Source organism: Gymnoscopelus microlampas (assembly GCF_963454915.1).
Source record: "Gymnoscopelus microlampas genome assembly, chromosome: 5".
Taxonomy (NCBI): Eukaryota; Metazoa; Chordata; class Actinopteri; order Myctophiformes; family Myctophidae; genus Gymnoscopelus; species Gymnoscopelus microlampas.
This window is the reverse complement of record NC_139942.1, coordinates 31,247,525-31,274,849: the sequence shown is the minus strand read 5'-3', so window position 1 is coordinate 31,274,849 and position 27,325 is coordinate 31,247,525. Positions and strand designations below refer to the sequence as shown.

The following is a 27,325-nucleotide window of genomic DNA, read 5'->3' as shown; positions in this document are numbered from 1 at the left end:
TTTTTGCTAAATGTGAGTACAAGAGGTATCCTGCTTTACATCCTCATTCTCCTGTAATATTAGTAGGAATTTGGTTCCTACTAATAGCTAACAGCAAGTAAAGGAAAAGTAAAACAGTGTCCAAGATCACTTACATGAATAGTAGGAATACAAAACATACATTTTTGAAGAGCTACCATAAATATCAATGTACAGACTATGGAAATGTTTCTATTTCTTGATTTACGGGCTACGACATCAGTGCTGTCAAGGGATAAGAGAGGATTTGTCATATACTACGGTACTGTATGTCAATGCTTTTCCTGTATTGCTTGCTTGAGTTACCAGTATCATATTCCAGAACATTACAGTCTGGATTCCATTTATTCACATCTCCCATATGACAATGAAACAAAGTAGCATCTAGGCTGATCAAATGACAAAACCGATCCCTCTGTAAATGAAGACAAAATGGTATAATATTAACATAAAGGAACATTAATGAAACGGAACAACATACCGGTATTACAATTTTCAAGTCTTACAGGGTATAATGCTCCATAAATTATTTAGAACTTTATACAAAAAAAGAAAAAAGAAATCCAAATTGCCCCCCACTCCCCCCAGCCCCTCTACCCCCATCCCCTCCACCCCCATCCCTCCGGACCCGGTTGTGTATTGCAATTCAGACAAAAAAAAGTACAACAAGAACTTGCGATTGATAACAGGCTACAGCGCATAAAAAGAACTGGAGACAAAATAATTTCATATAAGTCATAAATATTCTCATTCACCTTTTGTGAACAAAATCCACTGTCAATTGTCCACACTTTGCAACAACCTCCCTGTTTAGTCCCCAAAATATCAATGCAACAGTAGCAGTCTTTTCTTTTCTTTCAGACAGACGTCCACAGCTTTCAAGTTTTCAAATACTTTTAGCTTAATCAGCATGTGTTTTTGTCTTTGTTCATCCTCAGACTTTGATGCCACCACTTGTTGACCCTTACTCTCTAAAATGTCAGGGTCACATGCTTGTTTCGCAAGGTGGCGTTAGGCTTCCTTCCAGAATAATGTGATTCTCAACTTTCTCTCCGCTCTCTACTGATCCTCCCCCCTCTAACCCTACTGAGTTGAGAGGGCTTGGTTTAGGTGACAGCGGGCTGGCACTGGTGCCTGAAACAACGGCAGATCTCCCCATGTGATTCCTCCCTCCCCTTTGACTTAAGCCTGTGATCTGCCCTTCACCTTCTAAGCCCCTGACCACTGCGCCCTCCCCTCCCCCCGGGGAGCTGCTCGGAATGACAGAGTGCAGGGCTAGGGATGGAGACTTAGCTTCCTGTAAGGTAGCACCGAGAGCCATTGTGGGCCTGGAAACCGTGTCGTCTGATATTGCCTGGGGAAGCCTGGGGGAGCTAGCCGAGGCCGGTGTGGCCACTGGTGTCATAATCGCTGCAAGTGCCTCATCTTGGGAAGTGATGAAGTTGACATTGAGGGGCCTCGCCCGCTGAGGTGTGATGTTACCTAGTAGAGAGCTGCGGATACTCTCATAGGACATCCCATAGCTGTCTACACTCTGTGGCGCTACTCCCACTCCACTGCAGTCAGGGGTAGTGGACACAAACTCGTACAGACCTTCTTTTATGATGGCCCCTGACTGGATGCTCTCAGGAGGTCTGCTCACCTCAATGGCGCTGATCTGGCTGAGATCCAAGGGCGGGGGGACGCGTTGGTGTCTAGTAATGCCTTGACCTACTCCGACATTTGGAGTAGGTCCTCCCTCCCCAGACGTGCTAGAGAAGCTTTCACTGGAGTTGCCCTCAGCGATGGTTTGTTCTATAGCCACAGAATGCTTTGCACGTGAGGACGCCACCACCTTCATCTCCATCTGTTCCTCTGTTTTCTTCCCCTGACTGGTCGTCATCTTGTTGTAAGTGTCCTCCAGGCGCTGGGCATTGAGATGCTGTGGGCTTGTTTTGACAGGGGAGGGCTTGAATTTATCAAGCGAGCCCAGTAGGGCGACTTCCTGGTAGTGTGTGTTCTGTGAGCGGGATGGGCTGGCCCCTTCTGTATTTGAGAAGTGCTTGTGGTAGCTAAAAATGCTGGGCGACAAACGGTTGTCCACGGGTTTGCTGTCATCTACTTTTTCCACCAATATGTCTGTCAGCTCCATGCTACGAGCAAAGGCGTCCTTCATGTTCATGGAGACAATACTGCCATTCCTCTTGGCTCTCTCAAGAGCTTCTCTCCTCTTTATGGCCTTCTCTTGCCTCTTCTGCTCACGGTAGAACTCTGAGAAGTTGTTGACAATGATGGGGATGGGTAGGGCAATGACTAGTACACCAGCAATGCAGCAGAGCCCACCAACGATCTTCCCCAGCAGAGTCTGTGGGTAGATGTCTCCATATCCAACAGTTGTCATGGTGATGGTAGCCCACCAGAAGGAGGCTGGGATGCTGGTGAACTTGGTGGCATCCTCGTCCTTCTCTGCGAAAAACACCAAGCTAGAAAATATCATAATGCCCATGGCCAAGAACAGGATAAGCAGCCCCAACTCATTATAGCTCCTTTTCAGAGTGAAGCCCAGAGACTGGAGCCCAGTGGAATGCCTGGCCAGCTTGAGGATCCTCAGAATCCTCATGATGCGGAAGATCTGGACCACACGGCGCACATTCTGGAACTGGAGCACACTCTTGTTGGATTCAGTCAGGAAGAGCGTTATATAGTAAGGCAAGATAGCCAGTAGGTCAATGACATTAAGGGGAGCCTTGATGAAGTTCCACTTGTTGGGCGCAGAGAGCAGACGCAGTAGATACTCCATGGTGAACCAGGCGATGCAGATAGCCTCTACATGGGCCAGGCTAGGGTTGTCACTAAACTGGCCAAATTCATCCACCACCTGCAGCTCTGGTAAGGTGTTGAGGGACAAGGAGATGGTAGATAATATGATGAACAGGATAGAGATCATGGCCAGGACCTGGAAGACACACAGAACACAAATGCCTTGTTAATTTCTAATCATCATATTGTTTAATTCTTAAATGCTGTCATGGAATGGTGATATATCTGGCAACAGATTAAGGAGAGGAAATAGATAACATGTTAATTATGTTTGCTTTTATTACAATATGGTTTCAACTGATTGGCAAAGCTATCGTTCCTCTATACAGTTAGTGTACAACTGACACATATCAGACAAAGAACCGGCAGAGCTGGTGCTTTGACTGTTATCTCTAACAGACAGGCCATGGGCCGGTCTGTCACAGATAACACTAAACTGTAACATGCAACTCAGATTTTTGGCTGGAGATCTGTGTTGCATGTCTTTCCCTCGCTCTGCCCTCAACTTCCTGTCTCCCTATTGTCCTGTCTAAATAAAGCAAGCGCAGCCTAAAAATAATCTTTAACCTTCTGCCTACCACTAACCTCCATCTTGCTCAATCCCCCCCCAACCACACCATTTTCCTCACAAATATATCACCTCTCATAATTGGCCCACCCTAAATTCCAGCTTAAAACTGTAGGGTGGTGCTCAGCACAAATTCTGAGTCTCTCTCACCTAAACATGTACACAAAAAAGGCACACATGCAGGCACCTGCACACATATATTTGACTCAGTTACACTTTTTGTCTATTTGCTGTATTGAGACTTGATTCATGAATTCAATTAGATTTAATACCCTTTGTTCTGTCACTACTAATAAATGTGACTATTGTCATATAATACGCAGGCACGCACACACCATGCAATACGTTTCCCTCTCTTTCTCCACCCTTTTATTGCCCTCTCAATTTCTCCCTCTTTCCACTTCTATTTCTCTTCCCTTTTCAGTCCTTTGCCTCCAGTGGCACTTCAGTGCATCTGACCTGGCCATGGACCTGTCTATTAGAGATAACACTGAAACTGTCACAAACTTGTCTTCCTATAGCACTTCCAGAAGTGTCCAGAAAGGGTGTTCAATGTACAACGTGGCTATTTAAGAAATTCCCTGGAAATAAATATTGCTAGAGAGCATAATTATTATATCAGAGATTATAAAAAATAAAGTATGGGGATAGATATAAAATGTACTCTTTGCACTGTAGATGACTTATTTGTCCTGTATAGCAGTGGGTCAGAATTCAGATCCTAGGAACCCAGAGTATTACTGTTTTTTATTTGAGCTTTTGATTAGGGACAAATTCAGACTTGGGTAACCAGGGCTACAGTTTGTGTTCTGTGGAACATTTGAAGTCTGCTCACATACTCCCTATGCACACAGGGTGCATATGTCAGATTTTCAGTGCCTCTTTTTAAAACTTTGTTGTGCTTTCTTTGTATTCTTCTGATGGGATGCAGTCAGTTGGATAGCGTCCAACCAAAGTTAATTACAGGACAGCACTGTTCATCAATGTCAGCTTTAGAAAAAGTGGCCAATCACAAAACAGAAGGGGTGGGACCTGTGAACTTTACTCCTTGGAACAGCTGTACCGTGGTTATATAACCTACAGTATGAGCTGTACCAGCATTAGAGAGTTCACAATCCAATGCCAAATCAAAGGCAAGAATTGCAAGAATATCCATGTCTCAACTCAAGTTAGAATATAATTAATTAACACAGCAGGTCTTGCTGAAAAATGTAGGCCTTTGCTCAGTGTGTGATGTTGGCGGAGTACGTTGTCATAGCAACCGACATCCCCATTTCTCCTTGTTTTTAAATGCAAGGAGAAAAGAAGAAATGCATTGTTTATTACTCCTAGCACTGCATCTAACTTTTTTCACACATGCTAACACAGTAACACACCCTATGTGCATGGCCCCTAATATCTGAGACAAGATTGAATGTAACTGGCCTCTCCCTCCTTAGATAAAAACATTCCAAATCTGCCCTTTGTAGACAGTAAACACATACTGTATAATTGTTTATTACAGGCAACCACTCACTGGCAAAAGAAAATGTAAAACTGATTTGACACGGTTCATTACACTGAGGGTTTTACTGTGTACCTTACATACATTGTGATAATTGAAAAAGATGTAAATGGACACTTTCTTCAACACTTTCTATGTATAGCTACTGTGGCATGAGTCCTATAGCAACATTCTGCCCTATCAGCGTTTTTGAAACCAACAAGGGGTTTTCATTTTTGATATTAAGTTTTCCATGCTGGTGTCAAGTTCCAGCGAGGAGGGAAGAAGGTATCCGATTATTTCCTTGATTCTTCCTGTTGGGGGAAGGAAAGAATGAGTAACCACTTCTAACCTCTCTCTATCCTTCCTATAGATAGCAACACAATCCTATTAGCATTATCCTGAAATGTCCGGCCAAGGGCCTCTTGAAAACCCATCCACAGATACACTGTACTTTCAGTGAGCATGCAGGTAGACGGTCAGTGCCTTGGCCATAGACAAATGGATAATGTGGCGTTCGAACCCCGGTCTCAGGTAGAGAACTGGGGTTTTAACCTTCAGGGAGAGATCAAGTGCTACAATTAGTGCTAGAGAAAAGAAAAACATTGATTCAGCAGCTAAACCTAGTCTTGTGGGGAAAGAGAAAATTAAAGAGCTATATTCTCTGTAACACTCTCACTCAGCTGTAGTATCTAATACAAGTTTAAATGCATTGGAATATCGATCAAACAATCAGTCAATTTAATTTATTTTCTTCTAGTGTATTTGAGGCACTGTGGTTTAGAACGTGGCCACCCGGGAGCAAATGCATCCAATGATTCTATGTCATCAATCTCTATGGTGTCATAGTGTCAACCTCCTCCACCCCGCTTTGGTGTATTTTCAAATCTGTGTAGTAGCCAGGGACAGGCTGAAAGCGTGTTTCACCACTATTGAACCACAGCTTAGCAGCCTGTAAGACGAGCAGTCTACATGCTACCCATGAGTTAATATCATTTGCACTGCAATCTTGACACAAGGCATCATACTGTCAGCAGCATTGTGCTCTGTATCGTACAGAGTAGCTGAACTATTGGAAGTAGCCAATCAACAGTGTGTTAAAAGGCTAGGCTTGATAGAATCCTCACTTCCTGACCTTTGATCACAACACAGCTCGTCATGAGTATAAGCATCTTAATGCACTGTAGACTGAAGCTGTCTAATTTGTCCTCTAGGAAGAGATTGTTCTAATGTAACCTACCGTTCTTGGAAACCAAGCAAGATAAAACGATGGAGCTTGCACAGAAACGAAACGAAACGCGTAAACATGCGTAGTAGAACACAGATCTCTGCCACGGTCGGTGGCAGTATATCTACAGTGAGTAGTAGCAGTGCTTCTGGCACCATGTACCCATTATGCATGAGTATAAGCATCTTAATGCACTGTAGACTGAAGCTGTGCTCTAGGAAGAGATCGTTCTAATATAACCTACCGTTCTTGGAAACCAAGCAAGATAAAACGATGGAGCTTGCACAGAAACGAAACGAAATGAAAACATGCATAGTAGAACACAGATCTCTGCCACGGTCGGTGGCAGTACAGATCTACAGTCAGTAGTAGCAGTGCTTCTAGCACCATGGACCCATTATGCATTGGCCTACACATGGTGCACAATACTCAGAGGTTGACAATGAAATGGTGTGACCGGTTAATCAGTTAAAACATTTTTCAAAGTATTGTGGCGTTATGTTTATCTGTTCAGAAGTTATTGTGCCACGTCACCTTTTAGCCAATCATTGTGAAAAGTGGATCAGTTCATCCTTGGCCCAAGACCAACCTTTCCACCATGATTTGTGCAAATCTGTTCATAACTGCTCGAGATATAGTGCTGACAGTCAGACAGGGGTGAGAACATGACCTGAGGTAATTAGTGGCTGACATGATACTAGACTACAATATCTACACATATTAAATAAGAATGATTTAAAGTACTGCTTGCTGCATTACAGAACTAGGAGCAGCGATGATCAAAATTGTTTTAACGTGAAGTGAATTAATAATGTGAACCTTTTGTTGTTGTTTACCATTAATAGAACATTTGTCAAGCCTTTGTGTATAATGTTTGTCTGTCTACATAAAACTCAAGGTCCTCTAGCAACAACCTTGTTGCTAGAGGACATAAGTGAAAAATTGTCTCCACACAGTGTCAGGGTCATGCTGAAAGTGTCCCCTAACATGGCCTTTACAGCATCATATATCATGCAACTTTCAGAGAAAAAAGAACATGTCTACATGGAAAAAAGTGAGGTAGCACTACCATTTATCGGAACTGTTTGTTCTTTCCTCTACAAAATCATACAATTTCAGTATGGTTATAAAGCTACAATCCAAGCAACAAAGTTACAACTGTAAAACCCAGGATTCGAACTCCGCTCATCCGAGTGGGAAACCAACAAGAAATGACCAAAGTCATAATAAAGCCGCATGCGGCAGGCTTTTTTTGCCCCAATCTTTTCATAGACCTGATTACTTGTTTTTTGGATTGCTTGTTTCTCTCGCCAAACCTGGCAACATTAGCGTCACAGAATCTGCGACGCTAAACGCTCTAATGTTTTTTATATAAGTGGTGGCAACATTTTGTTACACCACACGGGTCTTCCCAACAATAGCTAAGATTGAAGTCAGTGTGAACATGGCCAAATAATAACTTAATAGCCAAACTAGGTCTAATGAAGCACGCTAGCATTTAGGCTAACCCTCCTGCCTGAGACTGCAGTAAAAGTTGCACTGTCTGTGAATGAGGGGAGGCAGCGGAGCAGGGTTACTGCGGGGGGCGGGCCGTCTCCCCATTCGTGTCACCATTGGCTTAAAGGAGTGAAGGACTGCCAGGACAGCCAATGACACTTAGGTGTCACTCAGGTGTCGCTTGGGTGTCGGACTAGGTCTTAGTCTGTCTGTAGAGCCGCCAGCTTTCAGCATGCGGCTAAAAATCTCACACTCATCCATGAGGGAATCCCCACTTTTGGCCAGTGGATACATTTTTCAATGGAAGAGTAATGAGACCACCTCCGACCACTGTAGGTATGCTAGTTATATGGTATCAACATACTCTACCATATAAATTGGTTAAAATAATGCTTTAGTTGTTCAATTAAGTCCCAGATTGCAGCTTTAACATAAGCTGAAAACTAAACAATGACAGAACTATAGAAATAAATGGAAAGGACAGGACAAGAAAAGTATTGGGGTAACACTGTGTCCACCATACAACATTTAATGGCTTAATGGCAGGTAAATGTCATGACTTTGGCACCCTGGGCCAGATCTAAATAGGTATCCAGGAACACACAAGCTTTCTTATGCACTGTATGCTGGAAGGAGAAGTAATGAGAGCTCTATCTGAAGGAAATGGCTGATAGATATCTTACTGGATTTCTTCGGTAAGCATTATGGTGTGACAAAAATAAATAATGCGAGGCAAATCCTGGACGAAGCAAGATATGATGACAAACAAGCTCAACACCAACCAATTTGGATACTTATAATATTGATAAAGAAAATGCAGCAAAAACACTATAGAAAAAAAAACTAACTGAGGTAAATCTCAAATGTATCTGTAATCATCACACTAATTCAGTTATTCAACCTTTATTTAATCACATTAATATTAGCCTAAATGATAAAATGCACTTCTACAGCTCAATACTTTCCTAAAGATTCTAAAAATATTTATTTAAAACAGTGGTTCTCAAACATCTTCATGATTTTCATTTTCACATTTTCATGAACCCCACATTGATATGTATTTGGCAGTGGACACCCATCTGAATAGATGTTGCGCCAGGCAGGGACCCCCATAAGAGAACATTTGTCAACATTTTTCAAAAATAGCTGATCGCAAGCTCACAACCAGTCACCATGCGACGCGTTCTGGGCTTGTAGATAGATAGCTATTTTCGAATTGTCAAAAAATAAATTGTGACTAATGCTGGCTCTGTTGATTAATGTTTGCACCTTGAACTCCAAAATGTTTGGCTCTCAACTGTCAATCAAACATGATGGCCTTCTGTGTATGCAATCACAATTCTCTTTCAAGGTTTTTTCCAAAGAGCCAGGGTTATGTTTTAAGCAATCCACCTTTCTTCTCCATCAGTATAGATGCTGAGAATAGCACATTGCAGTGTCATTGTGTGTTGATTTATCACTGACAGTTAAGTTGAGATATTGTTGTGATAGCTCTAGTCGGATTATGTTTGTTCGCAAGATAACTTGAGAACAGTTGGGGAGATTTTCAAGTTCTGATTTTTAGAAAAATAACATGGTGGGAACAATCAGAAGGCTTCCCAAAAGAGATCATTAATTTTGGGTTGACATAGTGAAAAGACAAGGTCACAATTGTTCCACTGTTAAGAGGAGAGAATACCATCACTGTTACTATTTTTCCATCCCATCCACACTCCAGTCCTAAGTCCTTTTAGTTTGTTTCCACACGCACGCACGCACGCACGCACGCACGCACGCACGCACGCACGCACGCACGCACGCACGCACGCACGCACGCACGCACACACACACACACACACACACACACACTTTCTCCACAACTGAATCATTGCCAATTTCACATATATACTGCCCCTGTCCCTTTTACTGCCAACCTCCCACTGAGGAGGGTGTAGACAACCATGTGCGTCCTCCGATACACATGGAGTTGCCAGCCACCTCTTTTCACCTGACAAGGAGGTTGATCTCGGAGAGTGTATGCGTAGAAGTTGACGTTATCTCCCTAGAGTAGACCCCTCCCAAGTGTTGCTAGTGCAACAACAAGGTCATGATCCCTTGCCACTGCTAATTATGTTTGTTGGAGTGCTCAAGTCGATCTACAAGCTCACAACACAATGCATTGTGAGTGAGCTTGTAGACCGACTATTTTGGGGCGAAAATATTTTGTGTACAGGGAAAAATGGTAGGGGGATAGACCACTGGGGGATCCTGGTCAACAAAGTTTGTAGGGTTGAAGTGATTAAAAAGCCCAAACTCAATGACCATTGAAGGCCAGATGTAAACAATAGGGCACGTTCAGCTTGATTGAAATGTCTAGCATGCACATCCACAGTTTGATTCAATAACACATCTAACTATCGGGCCGTCTGACTAATGGTACTCTGGAACAATGAGTCGTCGGACTAATGCCATGGCATCAAATAGATATGCAGATACAGTCTGTATCGTATTGTCATTTTGTTCTGTACAGTAAGCAAACTACATAGTTACAGACAGTGTGTGTGTGTGTGTGTGTGTGTGTGTGTGTGTGTGTGTGTGTGTGTGTGTGTGTGTGTGTGTGTGTGTGTGTGTGTGTGTGTGTGTGTGTGTGTGTGTGTGTGTGTGTGTGTGTGTGTGTGTGTGTGTGTGTGTGTGTGTGTGTGTGTGCGCGCGTGCATGCAAGCTTTGTCTGGCTAAACATGATTACACAAATGATGCGGACAGACTGCAACAGAGCCTGTGTGGACTCTACATCAGACCATGATACACCTCCAGGGAGGACGAGGAGGAGGTGAGCCTGGGGATGGACAGATGGCAAATCAACGACACTGAGACAGAATCACAGGAAAGAGAGAGAAATATCCCATACAGTGGTAACTGTCACAGCTCTACCCGTTAGCTGCACAGCTTCTAATTGCATGCCTACAATAGGTTCTGCGCAGTGTGCATATTGTTGTCCCAGAAGGTGGCATGCTCATTTCCTGTTCCGGTTTATTTTTCCATAGCTTTGTTTGATTTGATTTGGACCGGAAACACATAAGACACCTTTAAGCGTCAATGTGTTTCAAATCTTCTGTCCAGCCAATCAAACAAAGCCATAGGAATATGAACTGGAACAGGAAATGGGTATACCACCCTCTGAAAACCTGGGACTACAGTTGTGCACAGAGCCTATTGCAACCATATTGCAATCGCAACATTGATGATTGCAATGTACAAAGTAACAACCCCAGTGTTCATTTTACTGTGTAAAATGGACACACATTTATTTAAATGTTTCAACACTCCTCCCCCCATTTTCCCCTTTTTAGTTATTGTAAGTCGCTTTGGATAAAAGCATCTGCTAAATGACTGTAATGTAATGTAATGTAATGTAGTCTTCATGCCAATTTCCAGTTTGTGTAATCCCTGCTACTGCCTAACCCCTAAAGTTGTTCATGTGTCAGGGTGTAGACAACCACGTGTCTCCTCAGATACACATGAAGTTGTAGGCAGCTTGTTTTCACCTGACAGTGAGGAGGGCACCCGGCTTCCCACCTGCGAACACAGCCAATTGTGTTTGCTGAAGTGCATGGCCAAGCTGGACCGTAGATGATTCAAACCTTTCAGAGTTAAATGAACACTGAGGATGTTACTTTGCAGTGCATTAACTTGATAATTTGACTGATTTGATTTTAGGTTGTCATGATGTGGTCGGCACGCTAACTACGCTAACAAAAAAGCCATTTAACTTGTGACATTTTAGTGCTACACTGCTACCACATTTTTTAATTATGGCTCTGCAAACATTAATGAAGAGACATGAATACACTGACCAGACAATTCTAAATGAAAGCTATGCTCCTTCATAAAAGACTGACAAAGAGGACACAGTCTTAGTGCCAAGCATGACTTATGCCAAAGAAGGTGCAAATCAATATTTGGAAGCTCTTGCTTATATTTGATGCAATCTATCTATGGGTGTGTATTTACTGTGTACTACACTACCTTGCAATATCTCAATATACAATATACCTACAATCATCTATCTACACAACATACATTTGATCTTCTCTGATCAAACCAACCAAGAAATGAAGTTAAAACAGTAAATTACTCATGCCAAATGGGTTCAATGTTGAAGTTAAGTGTCTGATTGAACAAACACAAGAATCTTGAGCAAATCTCTGATCAGAGGCTCTATTGCACTGTGCTTGGAGGCCCAATAGCAGAAAAAAATCATAATGTCTTTTTCACTGTTGTGTCATCTTAAATCCAAACATATGTGCACAATGCCATTCCTTGGCATGCACACACCCACACACAAACATGGATGCGCAAACGCACTCTATGCCTACACACAGGGATAGAGTCCATCAAGCGAAGCGGTCATGCTGACAAATAGATAGAGAGCCCTTTATGGAGTGCTCAGCGGGTTGTTCTTTGCCAAAGTTCCTATTAATTAGGGAGCTGGCTGGACATTTGCCTGGTGTCAATGGCTCACCTCTGGAGAGTCTTATGCTTAATTAATTTATTGTATCCACCATCTTACGACAAAGTATAAATCAGGGTTAAATCAGGGTTTACACCCTGGGAAAACCGAATGGCTAACATCTCTATAATTCAGGGGCTCGACGCAAGTGGAAGACACGTTGAGAGAGAGTTATCTCTCTCAACATACTGTACAGTGCCACATACAGTAATCATGGCATCACATACATCACCTCCCCTCTCTAAGCCCTCTGTCTCCACTAGGCTATACTACCGAATAAAGCAGAAATGCCTGAACAATAATCTAACAAGACAGATATGAAATGTCATTTACAGCTTGGCTGCCAATATAAATGTTTATTGACAGCTTTGCCAAGCTGTAAAAAAATAAATAAAAGAAAAAGACAACCTATGAGCAGTCTGCTGAAACTTTTTCCTCTCTTTTTCATGATTAACCAGTCCTAATAATGAGGGAAAAAATAAATAAAAAACGTTTGAAATATATTTTTTTATATATGAAATAGGAGGGCTTCCGGCTTGTACACGTGTCTCTTGCGTGTATGCAGGCCAGGTTTAGCCCTTTAAGCTGGCCACTGATGTGAAGGCAGCTAATCAGTCCTGACACAACTCCAGGTGACTGTGTGGGTTGCTTTCGACGCTGGCATTGTGCCTGAACAGACGGGATGAGTGTCATATTCATTTATTTATTGTCTGTTTGTTTGTTATTGTTTTCTTTAAACCTGAGCTGCACCGGGTCAAATTTTGTTGACATGCCAATAAAATATATAGAAGCTGAACATGATCACCATTTGCCTGATATACTCTACACTGCTATGAAATTACAATACAATTGCTCAGTCCTTGTATCAGGACTGAGCAATTGTATTGATTTTATCAGGACTGCACACTCACTCCCCATTTTCCACTGCAGTCTGAAAGTTCACCTCTTCAGCACCACCTCACCCCCTAACACTCCCAATGTCCTTGTACAGTATCAATACTTGTTGCCTGTGCTAATTATACTATGCAGATGTATTTTGTTTACTTGTTCACATTTTATGTATGTTAAAACTTAGACAGATGCTAGGTTTGATGTTTACCCTGTGGTATTGTAATTTAGTTACTGTGTAGCACTTAATTGATTATTTTACACTCTATTTACTTGACCATTTACCCTGTCATTTATCGACTATGGGTTCATGACACTTACTCTGATGTTGCACTTTGTAATCATAAGCACCATTAAACCAACAGATGTATCAGCAGTAGTTAAAGTGCTATATGCTCTTGAATTATTTATACTTTGGTGTACAACTCTTTTACGACAGTGTTGCTCAACTAAAATGTCAGGGAGGCACCAGAGAATCTGATCCGAGCCCAGCTTGTGGCGTATGTGGCAAGGGAGACGAGGATCTCCACTCTCAACATCTCTTTTAGAGATCTCTCTGTGTAATTCAGAAGAGAAAAGCAGGTTCAATAAATTATTTCAGGAACAAAAGGGAAGCCAGCACAGTATTTCCCAACGAGTATCACTAACTTTTTAAAGGTGCAGTATGTGATGCTCCTCAAGGAGAAGTGTTAAAGGGTAAGACCACTTTGGTAGAGGTTTGGGTTGTGTAGTTACCTTGCCATGATGTAACTCCAAACGTGGGCAAGAAATCAAAAATAATTGCTCCATTGATTAGAAATTGATAATTCAAAATATGCTCCTCATTGACTTAAATTGTACGGTAAAACAGCTCTCAAAGTCACTCTTTTACGTAAATGATTCAGACAATATAGAGCATCACCAAACCCAGTACTGTTTGTTTTTTTAATAAAAAATTCAACTTCCTGTTGATTTTACTATTTGAAGATCTGGATCCGGATCCGCGGATCTAGTCCGGGTTTTCTACTTATTAAAAATGGCAAAATCAACAGGAAGTTGACATTTTTATAAAAAAAAAAAAACAGTACTGGGTTTGGTGATGCTTTATATTGTCTGAATCAACTTTGTTTGCGTTCGTTTTTGTGCTAAAAGAGTGACTTTGAGAGCTGTTTTACCATACAATGATACAAGTCAATGAGGAGCATATTTTGAATGATCAATTTCTAATCAATGGAGCAATTATTTTTGATTTCTTGCCCACCTTTGGAGTTACATCATGGCAAGATAACTACACAACCCAAACCTCTACCAAAGTGGTCTTGCCCTTTAACTGGTAGTCTTTTAAAAAAAATGTATAGACCCCTTTCACAGCAGCCACACACCTGAAGGTAATAACATTAATCACTTGAATCCTAGTGTCCCTATTCTTGGGCGAATATTTGCTGAAAGATGGTTATTGATTGATTGATTGATTGATTGATTGATTGAATGAATACTTTATTAGACAGAAATGCAAACAGCACAGGGTACAGTCATACATTTGAGCTAAAATGATTTCCATTGTGGTCCTATGTATTCAATTCCTCAACATAGCATAAAAAAGTAACACCAAAATACAACATCATCAACAAATATAAAACACTATTATGTACAGAGGAGAAGGGGGGGGGGGGTGTAGGCAGTGAATGCCTTCACCTTTCTATGGGAGAAGTGAGATTTACCTCCCCCTTTGGCCTCCTGAAAGATGGATTTTCAGGCCTTTTTTCGCCTTGGCCAGTGATCCACATTTTTTAAGGGATGGTGTCAGGGCATTCCACACTTTGGTGGCAGTGCAGTAGAAAGAGAATGTAGTAGTAGTACATGTTTGTTCTATAGGTGGGTGGTTTATCAATCACACAATGACTTTTGAGTGAGAATGCGTTGATTATGCTCCATGTGAGTCGCAAGGACCTGAGTTTGAATGTGACTCGTCACATGGTTTCCTGTGCCTCTACACTCTCCTATGTAAATACAGCATAAAAATGCCCCAAAAGTACTGTAAGAAAACAAAAGGTGTTACTGTGCCAGCAGCTGGCACACAGAAACGCACCCACAACTATCGTTCTTAACTTCTGCCAGGTACCTGCCAAAATGGAAATGTGAACAGAATGCTCCAGCTTCCCTGTCTTTGTTTTTTATTTGTATTTATCCTTCATTTAACAAGGATAAAATCCCATTGAGATTCGCATCACTTTTTTTTAGTGGGCCCAGGGCATTCAGTGTAGTGCGCCAACTTCAAATTCCTTTTATACGCAAATATACATGATAATAAAAAATATTCAGATTAATTTCCATGTACCCTCCAAACTGAGTGCACCACAGTAGTAACATTAATATTGCCTTGGTATTGTTTACTAAATTACAGCCATTTTATGTGCACATAAATGCAATTTCAGTGAGAAAGAGAGGAGTGACACGCAACATGGGCTGGATTCAAACTGGTGACTGTGTGTTCTTGTGTGGTATGTACTATGTTCTCACTGTCTCATCAACCAGGACCCCACAAGGATTAGGTTCAGACTGGCAGCCCAAATCCAATTCTGGACCTATCCAGATTGGAATCAGATCGTTTTTTTCTGTCAGAACAGCAAAGAACCACATGGAAACATTTTTTTTGCAAATCACATTTGAACCACATTCCTAGGTTTTTCGAAGTCTGATTCAAATCTGATTCTAAAGATGTGAAACTTCAGTGTACAACAGTGTCGCTCACCGAAAAAATCTACAAGCTCACAAGTCACAAGGCATTGCGATTCATGTCACCTTGTGAGCTTGTAGATTGCCAATTTTCTAGTAGTACAACGCGTTGAAGAGTATAAATTAAGCATTACTCACGCCTATGTTCTTATATCCTTACCACAACAACCAATGCAGATAGGTTGATGATGTCTGAATACGGAATACTCAAATTTGATTTCTGATAAATTGTAAATAACAGTGAGGATAGTCGGTCCTATAGATTGTATTTGAGAAATAAAACAGACTTGCCTGCTGGCTGAACAAATCACAAAAGGCTTACAAGTTTGGTTTGAGCTCTTGGTCAGTTACAGCAGTGGTTCCCAAATTATTATTATTTTTTTTACGTAATTAAAAACTAAACGTAGGAAACAAAAAATAAAGGGATATTTACTTGGTTGTGACCCATAAAAATCGGTCCACGGCCCACAAATGGGTCCCGAGTCCAACCCACTGTTTGGAAAACAGTGAGTTACCGCATGCACAATGACAGGAGGGTCTTCATGCTCCAGCCGCACGTTCTGTGTCAATACCTGTACACGTCTGCTACTTTGGCCCACACAGTGTAACCTAATCTCTCAAGGTAGGTGAAAGTATGAACTAACTCAGGTATTCAACACTGGTTTCGCTCAGGTCCCAAATAACATCTTCCTTGTCAAAAATGTATCCTAATTTGTACTTCATTGCAGGATGGTGTTGCTTGATGGTGTTGCAGATTTTCAATTAGCTTGAAAATGTTTGGTGAGCGGGCTCTAACCTAAGACCTGGTAAGAAAGTTTCATTGCCTGCTCCTTCTAACCTTCTAAACCTACCTTCTCATCCTCATCCTCATCATCATCAAAATGAAAGAATTATGAATGACAGAAGGGGAAGCAGAGAAAGACATTTATAGGGAGTAGTGCAGGAAGAATGAGAAGATTAATGAGACAGATGAGAGGCCGAGGAGAAAGAGCGGGGAAGGAACGCATGAAAGGAGAGGAAGAGAGAATGACAGAGGGGCGGTAAAACCAGCTCAGCAGAGAAACCCTAGCTGTCTTAATCAATATGTGGAGGTATTTTTGGATGAAACAGACATGGGATCTATTGGATTGTTGATGCTTTTTGTGGAGGCCAAATGGAATGCAAGGCCAAGACATCACATATATCAAGCTACTTCTGCTGAGTAAGGGCATTTCATTGTCCCTCTTCTTATTTTGCTGTGCTGACATAATTCAAAGGCTCAGGTCATCCTGACATCCACTTAGAATGTATACAAAAGTATACGTTAAGATCCCATTCCTAATGTTGAGCCTGGTCAACAGACCCAAGGCTTGAAAATCCTCTTTAACCGCTTAAGCCCTATATACTTGGTTGACCGGGGTCCCCCAGAGGTTTTTAATTGGTCCCCTGCTTTAGTCCCTCTAGACCAAATCTCTTTGCTGATAACAGCCGATCTACAAGCACATCTGAAGAGTTTGACTCTGAATCTGCTATGCTTGCTGAATGTTTGCCAATTTTCACAGAGGGTTCATGTCTCCTCCTCTTCATCTACATCCACCCTTCATGACTGAAGAGGATCTCCACAGATAAGGTTGGTTAAAGGGTCTGTAGCACCAGTATAGCCATCAATTCTACAAAAAACTCAGAAACAGGTTAAAGGTAACTTTATTGATATACAGCACTACTACGAACTTCTTGGAGGAGGTGTGATGATAGTTTGGGGGTATAACTGGTACACCCAGGACAGGGCTGGTTCCATTGAGAACACTTGAACCAAAATTAGACTAAAACTCACCGGTTTATATATGACTGTAAATTTATTTTTATGTTACTGTGTTGACCCCAGGAAGATTAGCAGCTGCATCACCAAAAGCTGATGAGGAACAAACAAACAGACCAATTCACTAATTGAAGAACCTGTGTGCTAACTACCGTAACCACAGCACATGGACAGGAAAATCAATAAATGAAGACTATACTGTAGCTGCTCTGCCATCAATTGTATTATCTCCTTGATGAAATCATTGTCTTTTTTTTGTGTTGAATGTTTTATGTGCATGTTCTCAATGGAACAGCCCTATGCAACATGTAGCAGAATACCCTAATATGTACTAATATGGAATATGGATATACCAATATTAGCCAGAATCGTGAGGACTGCATGTATCTTTCTGTATGTTGGATGCAACATTCTTCACTTTCTATGATAACAATCAGGATACTTTTTATAACTACATTTTATTAACAGGGATAGACATATTTACCCCCCCACCCCCCATACTAGACAGTACACATAACAAACATATCGTCGCTGTCACATGGAAACCTTGTATTTCCAAAACTGTTACTTTTCAGCTACTCTCGCATAGCCAGACTATCAGGGATCTCCACCAACTGATACGTCTGGGGAAATCTAAATTAATTGAATGGGCTTGGATGGCGGAGAAACCAGAAGAAAACCTATACCTACTGCTTTGAAAATCAATCCTGATACCATCCCAATATGAAGGACTGCTTGAAAGTTTTGGCACTGGTTCTGCGATGCGGTTATTTTTAAAATCTCAGAACAGAGATTAGCCCATTCATTGAATTTAGACGTCACCAGACATATCAGTAGGTGATGATCTTTGGTCGTCTGGCTATGAGAGACAAATTTAACCACTTTCACTTTCAACCACTGGTGTCCCCATTTTGGGCATGTCATTATAGGCAAAATGTTCTATTCAATTCTATTCTATTATATCCTATCCTTAAACATAAAGTGAATGTGGTGTGCATATAAATGCTGTCAGTGTTCTCATGGACAATGAGGAGAACAAGGGCATAAGAGAAACGCTGAGATCCTGCTGATTTGACAGCTGTTTAACCAGACAAAGTAACAGTATTATTAGCCCTAAACAATAGGGATTAATGCAGATATACACATTCACACTCACACAGAGAGGGGGAATGAAAGACAGAGAGAGGGACAGCGTGAGGGAGAGGGTGAGACAAAAGGACAAAGATGGCCGAGTCGTGATTATAGTAATTAGTCAGAAACGAACCCTCCGATTGGTCACTGTGACACCCAGGGCCAATCAATGGGCTGTAATTAAAGAGACGAGTGTGTTCAGGTGTCAAGGCAAAGCCGTCACTACAACCCCCATACCAAACCAAAGCATCTATTGTGAGGCTCATTTGGCATACTAGAAAGCACTTTCTTTGCAGTAGGCAGTAGGCAATAAGGGAAATATGTCCTGGCTGGTGCTACACAGAATCATTTTGTGAACTGATCAACCATATATAAATATACCATATATTTTGACCTACAGTAAGAGATGTATCGTGTAATAAAGATCCCCTAGGATTGAGGAAAAATATAATCTTGAATCTATAATATGTTTACACTGAATTAACACAACTGACATTTACAGTGCTCAGTTGTCAGGCAGGCTACACATTTGGTATAATACACAAAAGGTCAGCATGTTGTAAGGATGATTAGACTGACTTCCCAGCTGTTCCCGCAAGAGATGTCAATGTAGTATGATGCATTGAAAAGCTGAAGCTATTCACTGGGCTTTTAAAAGATCACCAGCTAGCACTCACCTTAAGTGAGTGCTGGGGATCTTTTTAAAGATATTGTTCCCGTCAGAGCCGTGCACCCAATAAACATGAACTGTGAAATACTCAACTGATGAGTGCTCACATTCTCTTTTTCAAACTATTCACTGGCCTGTCATTTATTTATGCTTAAAGATCTAAAGATAAGAAAAGAGCTAATAAGAAAAGGTAATGAGAGGAGAGGAGAGGAAAGGAGAATTTAATTAATTAGAAACATACTTGTAACATCCTGATCTTGAGACATCTGGACCGGGAAATTGAAATGATTAGACAGTACATTATGAAGCAGACATTTTCTATTTTAATTAATCCAATACAAAATTGCTGTCAGTGCTAAACTTTTCAAGACTGAAATGCGGAGAAATAAAATAATAACTCAAATTTTGTGCAGATCTCATCAGAACTCATCTTGGAATACGATTACGTGCTCAGTTATTTGCAATGTTGCAAATTGTTATGTCACCTGAGCATGTGGCTTTCATCTTAATTAGATTTTCACTGGTCAGTCTCCATGTGAGGTCAACCCTCCCTAGATTCTAATCAACCTCAACAGATGCCCACAGTGAAACGGTTCAACCTCGCGCTATTAGGGTACTGAACAGCAATCCATCTCCCACACACTGTGACCTTCTGAACACTACGCCCGTCCCTGGGGGTAGCAACACACTTTATATTGACATCTTGCCCTATGTGTCCAGTCACTTCATACTAATGAACAATACTTGGAATTCCATGCTTCTGACTACTTAAGGTTCTGATAGGTTACTGACAATAGAATGCACTGCTGTTACACTACAGTATGTTGTCTTGAAGGGTGTATGTACTATTTGTGTTTATACTATAAACTGAAAGTAAAGCTGCGTATAATTGAATGTCAACAAAGTCAGTAGCAGCACTTTAACTTTAATCTTCTCTTTGCACTCTCCTCACATTTTCCCCTCTATATTAATCTTCTTCCTTTCACTGCCAGACATTCAGCAGACTAACCCTGCATCCCAAAGAGCCCACTTCCCCTGAGTCTGCATGTACTATGTGAATATCCGAGGGCAACCCAGTCAACAGGACAAAGTGCACAATTCGTCCCTATAACCCCCCCGCCCCCCACCCCCACACTGAAGCACACGTAAGAGTGAGGGATTGAGATTCAAAATCAAATGAAAAATGGCAGGTGGATTTGAGTCTCACTGTATTTAATGGTGTGGTAGGGTATCCTGAAGCTTCCCTGAGACTTACTTCCTGCTTCTCATAGGTAGGAGAACTCTGTACTACAGCGAGGTGAAGGGGACTACTGAATGAGGGACACTAATTCCCTCAGGGGATCAGGAGGCTGTTGTGTGGGACAGAGAATAACACTATAAAACCCCTACCCCACCCCCATTCTTTTCTTCCTCCATCACTCATTTCCTCCCTCCTTTTTCTTAATCAGACCGTCCTCTCCATCATTCCCTCCACTCCATTCCTTCAACTGCCCCCCCCCCCCTCTCTCTCTCTCTCTCTCTCTCTCTCTCTCTCTCTCTCTCTCTCTCTCTCTCTCTCTCTCTCTCTCTCTCTCTCTCTCTCTCTCTCTCTCTCTCTCTCTCTCTCTCTCTCTCTCTCTCTCTCTCTCTCTCTCTCTCTCTCTCTCACTCTCACTCTCTTTTCTCACTTGTGCCTGTGAGCAGCGAAAGCTGAGGAAGCCGTTCAAATACAGTTGTGTGACGAAATAGGTCTTTCTCACGGGCAAACATGAACACATGCACACAGAACCTACATCTTGCTTTTCTCTCTCACGCCATCTGTGTTCCTCCTTCCTTCCCTGCCTCCTCTCCTCTCCCAGACAGACATGTGGCAGTCAAGAGTCTGGGCAGCAACAGTCTATTTGCAGCAGCGTCTCTGGTAATAGCCCCAAAGGAGATTAAATCACTTCCCTTTCTGTGTCTCCCTGTCAATTTATCGGTTCAGTTTGGTTCAGTTTAGTTCATCTCGGTTCAGCTGAGTTCAAAATTATTTACTGGCAGGTGACCAAAACACATAATACTGTAAAAACTCAAAACTGTAAAACAGAATAAGAAGAATGTGTGTGTGTGTGTGTGTGTTTCTATTCATCTATACTGTATGTGCAGTAACAGGTAACACCTTGACCATGGCAATATATTATTTCCAATCATCTCTACACAAGCTAATGATGTCAGTATATGATTGCTGCTCTCCACCGCTACTGTTCCAGACTTCCAGCTGACTCAAACTTATGACTGACGATGCTGTGCACTGGACAAACCCATGGTCTATAGTCAAAAACTCTTTCTATTCCTCCTCTTAAGCCTGATTTATACTTAGTTGCGTGCCGGTGTCCCGCACCAACATTAGCTGATCTAAGCTCACAACACGCCGCTTTGTGAGCCCTGTGAGTTTGTAGATCGATGCACAACAAGTGTAATTCAGGGTTTGGCTTTGGAGTGTTCATTTAACTGTCAAAGTGTAAAAGCGGAATCATTCAAATTAAAGCAATTGCTGCACACTTATGATATTTCTAGGATGACAGGAATATTGTACAGTGAAATAATGTGTAAATAAATATACGTACAAACACACTGATGAAAACGTTTGGTGTGAAATGGCATATGATGGATCTATTAAATTAAGTACTGTAAACTTTTCTGAATGTGACCCTTTCCTTTCATAATAAAAATCCAAACAAAATGTAAAATGAATGCAATGGATTTGAAATGCTCACTAAGCTTTTTAAGCCAAGATGAATCTCCACCTAATGACTGATGACTGATGAAAATGGATGTTCCTTTCTGAATGTCCTAGATTGGAGTAATGTTTTAATGTGTCCCTCTGATATAGTCTCAGTGTTGAAATATAAGACTTATCACAAAGAAAATAAAACCTTTAAAAGTCTTTCTGTCTGTCTGTCTGTCTGTCTGTCTGTCTGTCTGTCTGTCTGTCTGTCTGTCTGTCCACACACACACACACACACACACACACACACACACACACACACACACACACACACACACACACACACACACACACACACACACACACACACACACACACACACACACACACACACACACACACACACACACACACACACACACCTCCTGCTGTGTACTGTACCCTGCAAGTACTTGGACAACAGTACAGTATATGACGCCACCCTGCTCAGTACTGCGTGTCCTTCCCCGTAGCAGACAGCAGGGGAGGGACGCGGTGACAGAGGATTACCCCACCTTGCCTCCTCCTCCTCCGCGATACACCGCTTGAAGGAAATCCTAAGCCCCACGTGCCACCCAACCTGCCCTTAGAAAATGAACTCAAGAGTGTAGTGTGGGGGAGGGGTGGGCGGTAGAGGGATTGGTAGGACAAAGGCTGGGCTAGGAAGAGGGAGGTTTCACCTGCAGTCTAGGTAAAAAAAGACGACCTGCTCAACGTGGGCAGTTAGTGGTTAAGGTGTCTTGCTCAAGGGCACTTCAGGGGCACTTCAATATTAACCCAGGGGGAACCGGGAATCTTCAGATTTTGGAAGTGGCTGCTCTTTTTGCGATCGCATAAGCAAAGAGGAAACTTCAGTTCTAGGTGTGTGTGTGTGTGTGTGTGTGTGTGTGTGTGTGTGTGTGTGTGTGTGTGTGTGTGTGTGTGTGTGTGTGTGTGTGTGTGTGTGTGTGTGTGTGTGTGTGTGTGGACAGAACGTATGCCAGTGCCGCACAGCTGGTTTTGTGTGTCTTGACTGATCTTGATGCAGACTGAATTGTTGAAAACAGGCATAGATTTGTCAGCTTTAAGCCACACAATGCGTCAGCTCCTAACCCCGATTGTAGTCGTCGCTTCCCCCGAGTATACACCCAGCAACCCTGACTCATGGGCTGTTTCCCAGCCAGAGGTCGTCTGAGAGCGGGGGCAGTCACAGTGTGACATTGTCCGTCTCCCCAGAAACACGATTAGTTCCTTCCCTCAGCTGCAGCACAGCAGTGGGGCTACCATCGCTGCTTGTGTACTGTAGCTAATCTATAGGACATATAAGGGGTGAAATTAAAAAGGAGTCACCCGCACTTAACATCTGTGACTACTGCACCACACAAGGGAACCAGTCAAACCCTGGGCCTGTGTAAGCCCAGCCTATTGAAACTAAAGGCCCAAACATTCTGGTCATACTGTTGTCAGTTCTGGGGTCTTCTTTCTCCTCACTCAACTGGTAAAAGCGAATCTGCCAAAACCCACCGTAATATTGCCTCTAACCCTTCCCCTCTTGTACCCTGCTCTCGCCCTTTCTCACCTCACGCTGCAATGGCTCAGGAGAAGGTAGAGTGGTTGACTGGGAACTCAAAGGTTCCTGGTTCGATTCCTGCTCCTCCAAGTTGAAGTGTCCTTGAGCAAGACACTGAATGCCTAACGGCAGGTCTGTGCCTTGCATGGCGACGATGTGTGAATGTAACACATACAAATACATAAAAGGCTGATGCAGACCAGATCTCATGCTTCCCTTGTCTCTCTTCCCTTTCCCTTTTCCTTCCTTGGTTTGATTCAATTAAGTAGAATGCAGAGCAGTCGATACTTAATCCCCTTCTCAGTCATCAGGACAAAACCAATAGCTATACCAGTTTTGAAAGTTTCTAACATTTCTAACGCTATAACGTTTGGTAAAGTTTCAAACATACAGTTACGGCAAGGTCAGACATTTAGTCTAACTAATGGAGTGTTCTATTTTCCAATATTCACTTAGAGACGAAGGCCAAATGTGTGCCAGTGTCAATACGATTCTTCCCAGTCCAAGAGAAAAGATGAAAAGATTTTATTGTGCATCAACGAGCTTTTAGTAATGGACCAGAAACAAATACAATCACATCAACACATTTACTAATGGACAAATAGATTGCTTTCATTGTTCTGGGAAGCTGGCTGGCTGTTGGCTAACTGCCATACAAACTTTATTTACAGCGTACGATAACACTCGTCGTAAAACAAGCATAGCTGCTGTCACACCACATTGGGAAATTGTTTTACTGTATACTAGCACTCTGCAGAGCTGTAGTCACAGAGACTTGACAACGTCAACAAAACATGATTCCACTTGATGTATAATGTTTTGGGTATACTGGACATAGGCCAGGGACTCCTGTGTATTAGTAAAAATGATATCCTTGACAACATCCCTGCACTTCGTCTTATCCTCTCTCATCAAAGTTTTCTTTGAAGACTTTAAAACTCTTTAAGCAGCAAGTATGAATGTGTAATTTGTAACATGTTACAAATTCTAATTATATGACATTATTATTATTTTCCGTCATCTACATTAGATATAGTTCAGCAAGAGTAAACTTACTAAAACAATTCCTCACTTTCAAGGAACCACTGTCAAATATTTTTATTTGGACCCTGAGAGAATTCTGCCCCTTACAGATAGCTGTAAACATGTACAGTCTGAGCAATCTCTAGTAGCCTACCTATTCCTCAGTTTTTGCTATTTGTTCTTTGCTATAAGAGATTATCACCAGAAATCAACAGAGAGAATGTGTTATATATTTTCTAACAAACTTTACAATATATAGTATACAGCACCTACAGTACTGTATTTAAGTAGTTGCACAGTAGAAGATTGCAAGAGGCAGTAATCTTCCTGTGGCTTTTCTGTCGCTCTGTTTCTATGTCTGTCTCTCTCTTTCTGTCTCTATCTCCATCTCTCACTCTCTTATCTGATTATTCAATAGGTGAAAGAGGATTAGGAGCCTCGATGGCACTTTAATGGCCAGCTGTGATGTCACAACCCGTTCTCAGATGTCATTAGGGGTGCAACAGGGCTATACAAAGTGGAAATCCCCTCTAAAGATTTGCTAACTATTCTTGTGACCTGAATTTGACAAATCAACACTTTTTTGTAGGGTGGTTTTACCTTTGTAAGAGTGCATATGTAGTGCAAATATTTTTTGATATTTTACCTTAGCAGCCACAGATGAGCTCGGTTTCTCCAGGAGGTCCCAGAGCTTCTGTCTCTTGTCAGGACAGCATCCTTCCTCCTCAACTTCCCCATCCTTCTCCCTCAGTGACTCAGCCTCTCTCCTCAACTCCTCATTCATCTGCTCCTTCTTCTGATGGTAGCGCGCTTGGCAGCACGACTCCAAGTAGATCTCATCGATGCCCCAGTAGTCCAGCTCCTGGCCGAACGACAGTGCACACATTTCCTCCATCATGTGCAGCTTGCCCGTGCGGTAGAAGTTGAGTATGGATGAGAAGGCACCCGGATGCCGGTCAAAGAAGTACTCATTCTCATTGAGGCTGTAGTCATCACAGATTTCCAGTAAGGACTCGTGGGTGTTACAGTCCCTTAGCTTCCCCAGCCGGGTTCTGGGAAGCCGGTCCAGCGTTCTCCACAGGACTTCATGGAGCAGGCCTCCGACATTGAGCCGCACCCGTCGGGATCGGGCCTTGATGCGGATGATGTCGATAGGCTCCGGAGGAAGTTTGGTCCCTCTGTCCGCCATGGGTGTTGTTTGTGTGATGGTGTGATGACTATTGGTTTAAACCAGAGAGCTTGGAGTTGTGAGCAGGGAGATGCTGATTTGGAGATTTAGGGATGGGTGGTAGTGGGGTCTCAGGCACAATCTCTCCACCCAGGAAAGAAGCTGAGGCCCTCTGTGCTCACAAGCTCTTATTACAACACAACCCTGCGACTATTGTAGGTCCATGGCTGAAGAAACAGAAGAAGAGAAAAGGAGGACATTATTAGTCCAAATCAAAACTGATAATGTGATAGGTGTCATTAATCTTTATATAACTTTTGCAGGACTGTATATAGGATTTTAGGACAACACAGCTGCAACCCAGAGAGTTTTTTGATGGTCTATGGCATAGACTCTATGCTAACATGAAAAGCCAACAAACAGAACCTGGCTGATCAGTGAAACTTATTGTTCAAATAGGGGTTTATAAGGGGTGGATTACAAATAGTAAGTAATATTTTATGGTCATTTATTTGTTTCTTAGACATTTTAACATTTGAACCCTGACCTACGGTATATGATGTATAACCTTTAAAACACACACAAGGATCTCTCTGCTCTCTTTGTCTAAGTGGTATGCAGAAACCCTATTCTATTGGTGATTCTGTTTTTTAACAAATAAAAACGATTTCCTACATTATGAAATACCATTCTATTAATGAATAGATAGCAATATAAGTAATGACATTTCTGTCCTACAGGTGTAGGATTGTAGGTATAAACATTTTGTGTGTTGTTCTCGCATTGAATGGAAGCTATTTTTTTCCACGTTACTCAAAGAACACCATGACTTACTGTACACTATAATGCAAATAGGAAATATTATGATACTTGACCTTATTATTTTATGGTCAATATAATTTTGAACGTCTGATGTTAATATACATAGTGTATTGTACCATGTGTTTGTGTATTCATTGTTCTGACCACAACTGTGCTAATGTAACGAGGTTTCACTGTAGAAATCAATTTCACTTGTATACACATTTATGTAAAGATTATAGAAGTCCTCCGGCAGTGGGCAGGTTGACTAGCCATGCGATCACAGGGACAAGAGAGGCTCTTATCTGTTTGTGTAATAGGTGTTCCATAAATCCCTGTGCTGGTATTAGGCTTCACTAGCAGCAGCCTACCTGAGTTAATTATAGAATCGTCTATAGTCTATCTACTCCTAGGACAGCATAGGACATAGGAAGACGTCAGGAACAACCTGGCCACGTGACTGCCAGGTCAGAAATAGGCCTCAGTATGCCTTTCTATCCCCAAAATATCTTTAGTCTGAAAGACAACTTTTTATGTTGGGTATTGATGCATAATTGAATTGGTAAAATGGATTTGAATGAAACACATGTAGCCTAACATATTGTCATGTTCCTTGGCCCCTGTGTATTACTGTAAGTTTGATAATAGTCGATGTATAATTTTTATAATTTCTGAATAAACATTAATTCCAAATAGCCTAACATAAAAAAAGAAAGTAACACCATTTCTAAGAGACATAACATATTATAACAAAAGCTTTGCATAAATTAAACGG

At 41.8% G+C, this 27,325-nt stretch overlaps 1 protein-coding gene across 1 annotated transcript; it reads right to left on the bottom strand.

The window, feature by feature from the left end:
* Positions 1–1,003: 1,003 nt before the first annotated feature.
* On the bottom strand, positions 1,004–25,770 carry LOC311045032 (potassium voltage-gated channel subfamily B member 2-like; the record flags this gene model as incomplete). Its single annotated transcript, XM_084056843.1, has 2 exons — positions 1,004–2,953; positions 25,228–25,770. The coding sequence occupies 2 exons, from the start codon at positions 25,768–25,770 to the stop codon at positions 1,004–1,006; spliced, it is 2,493 nt and encodes an 830-aa protein (XP_083912969.1).
* Between the last annotated feature and the right edge of the window lie 1,555 nt (positions 25,771–27,325).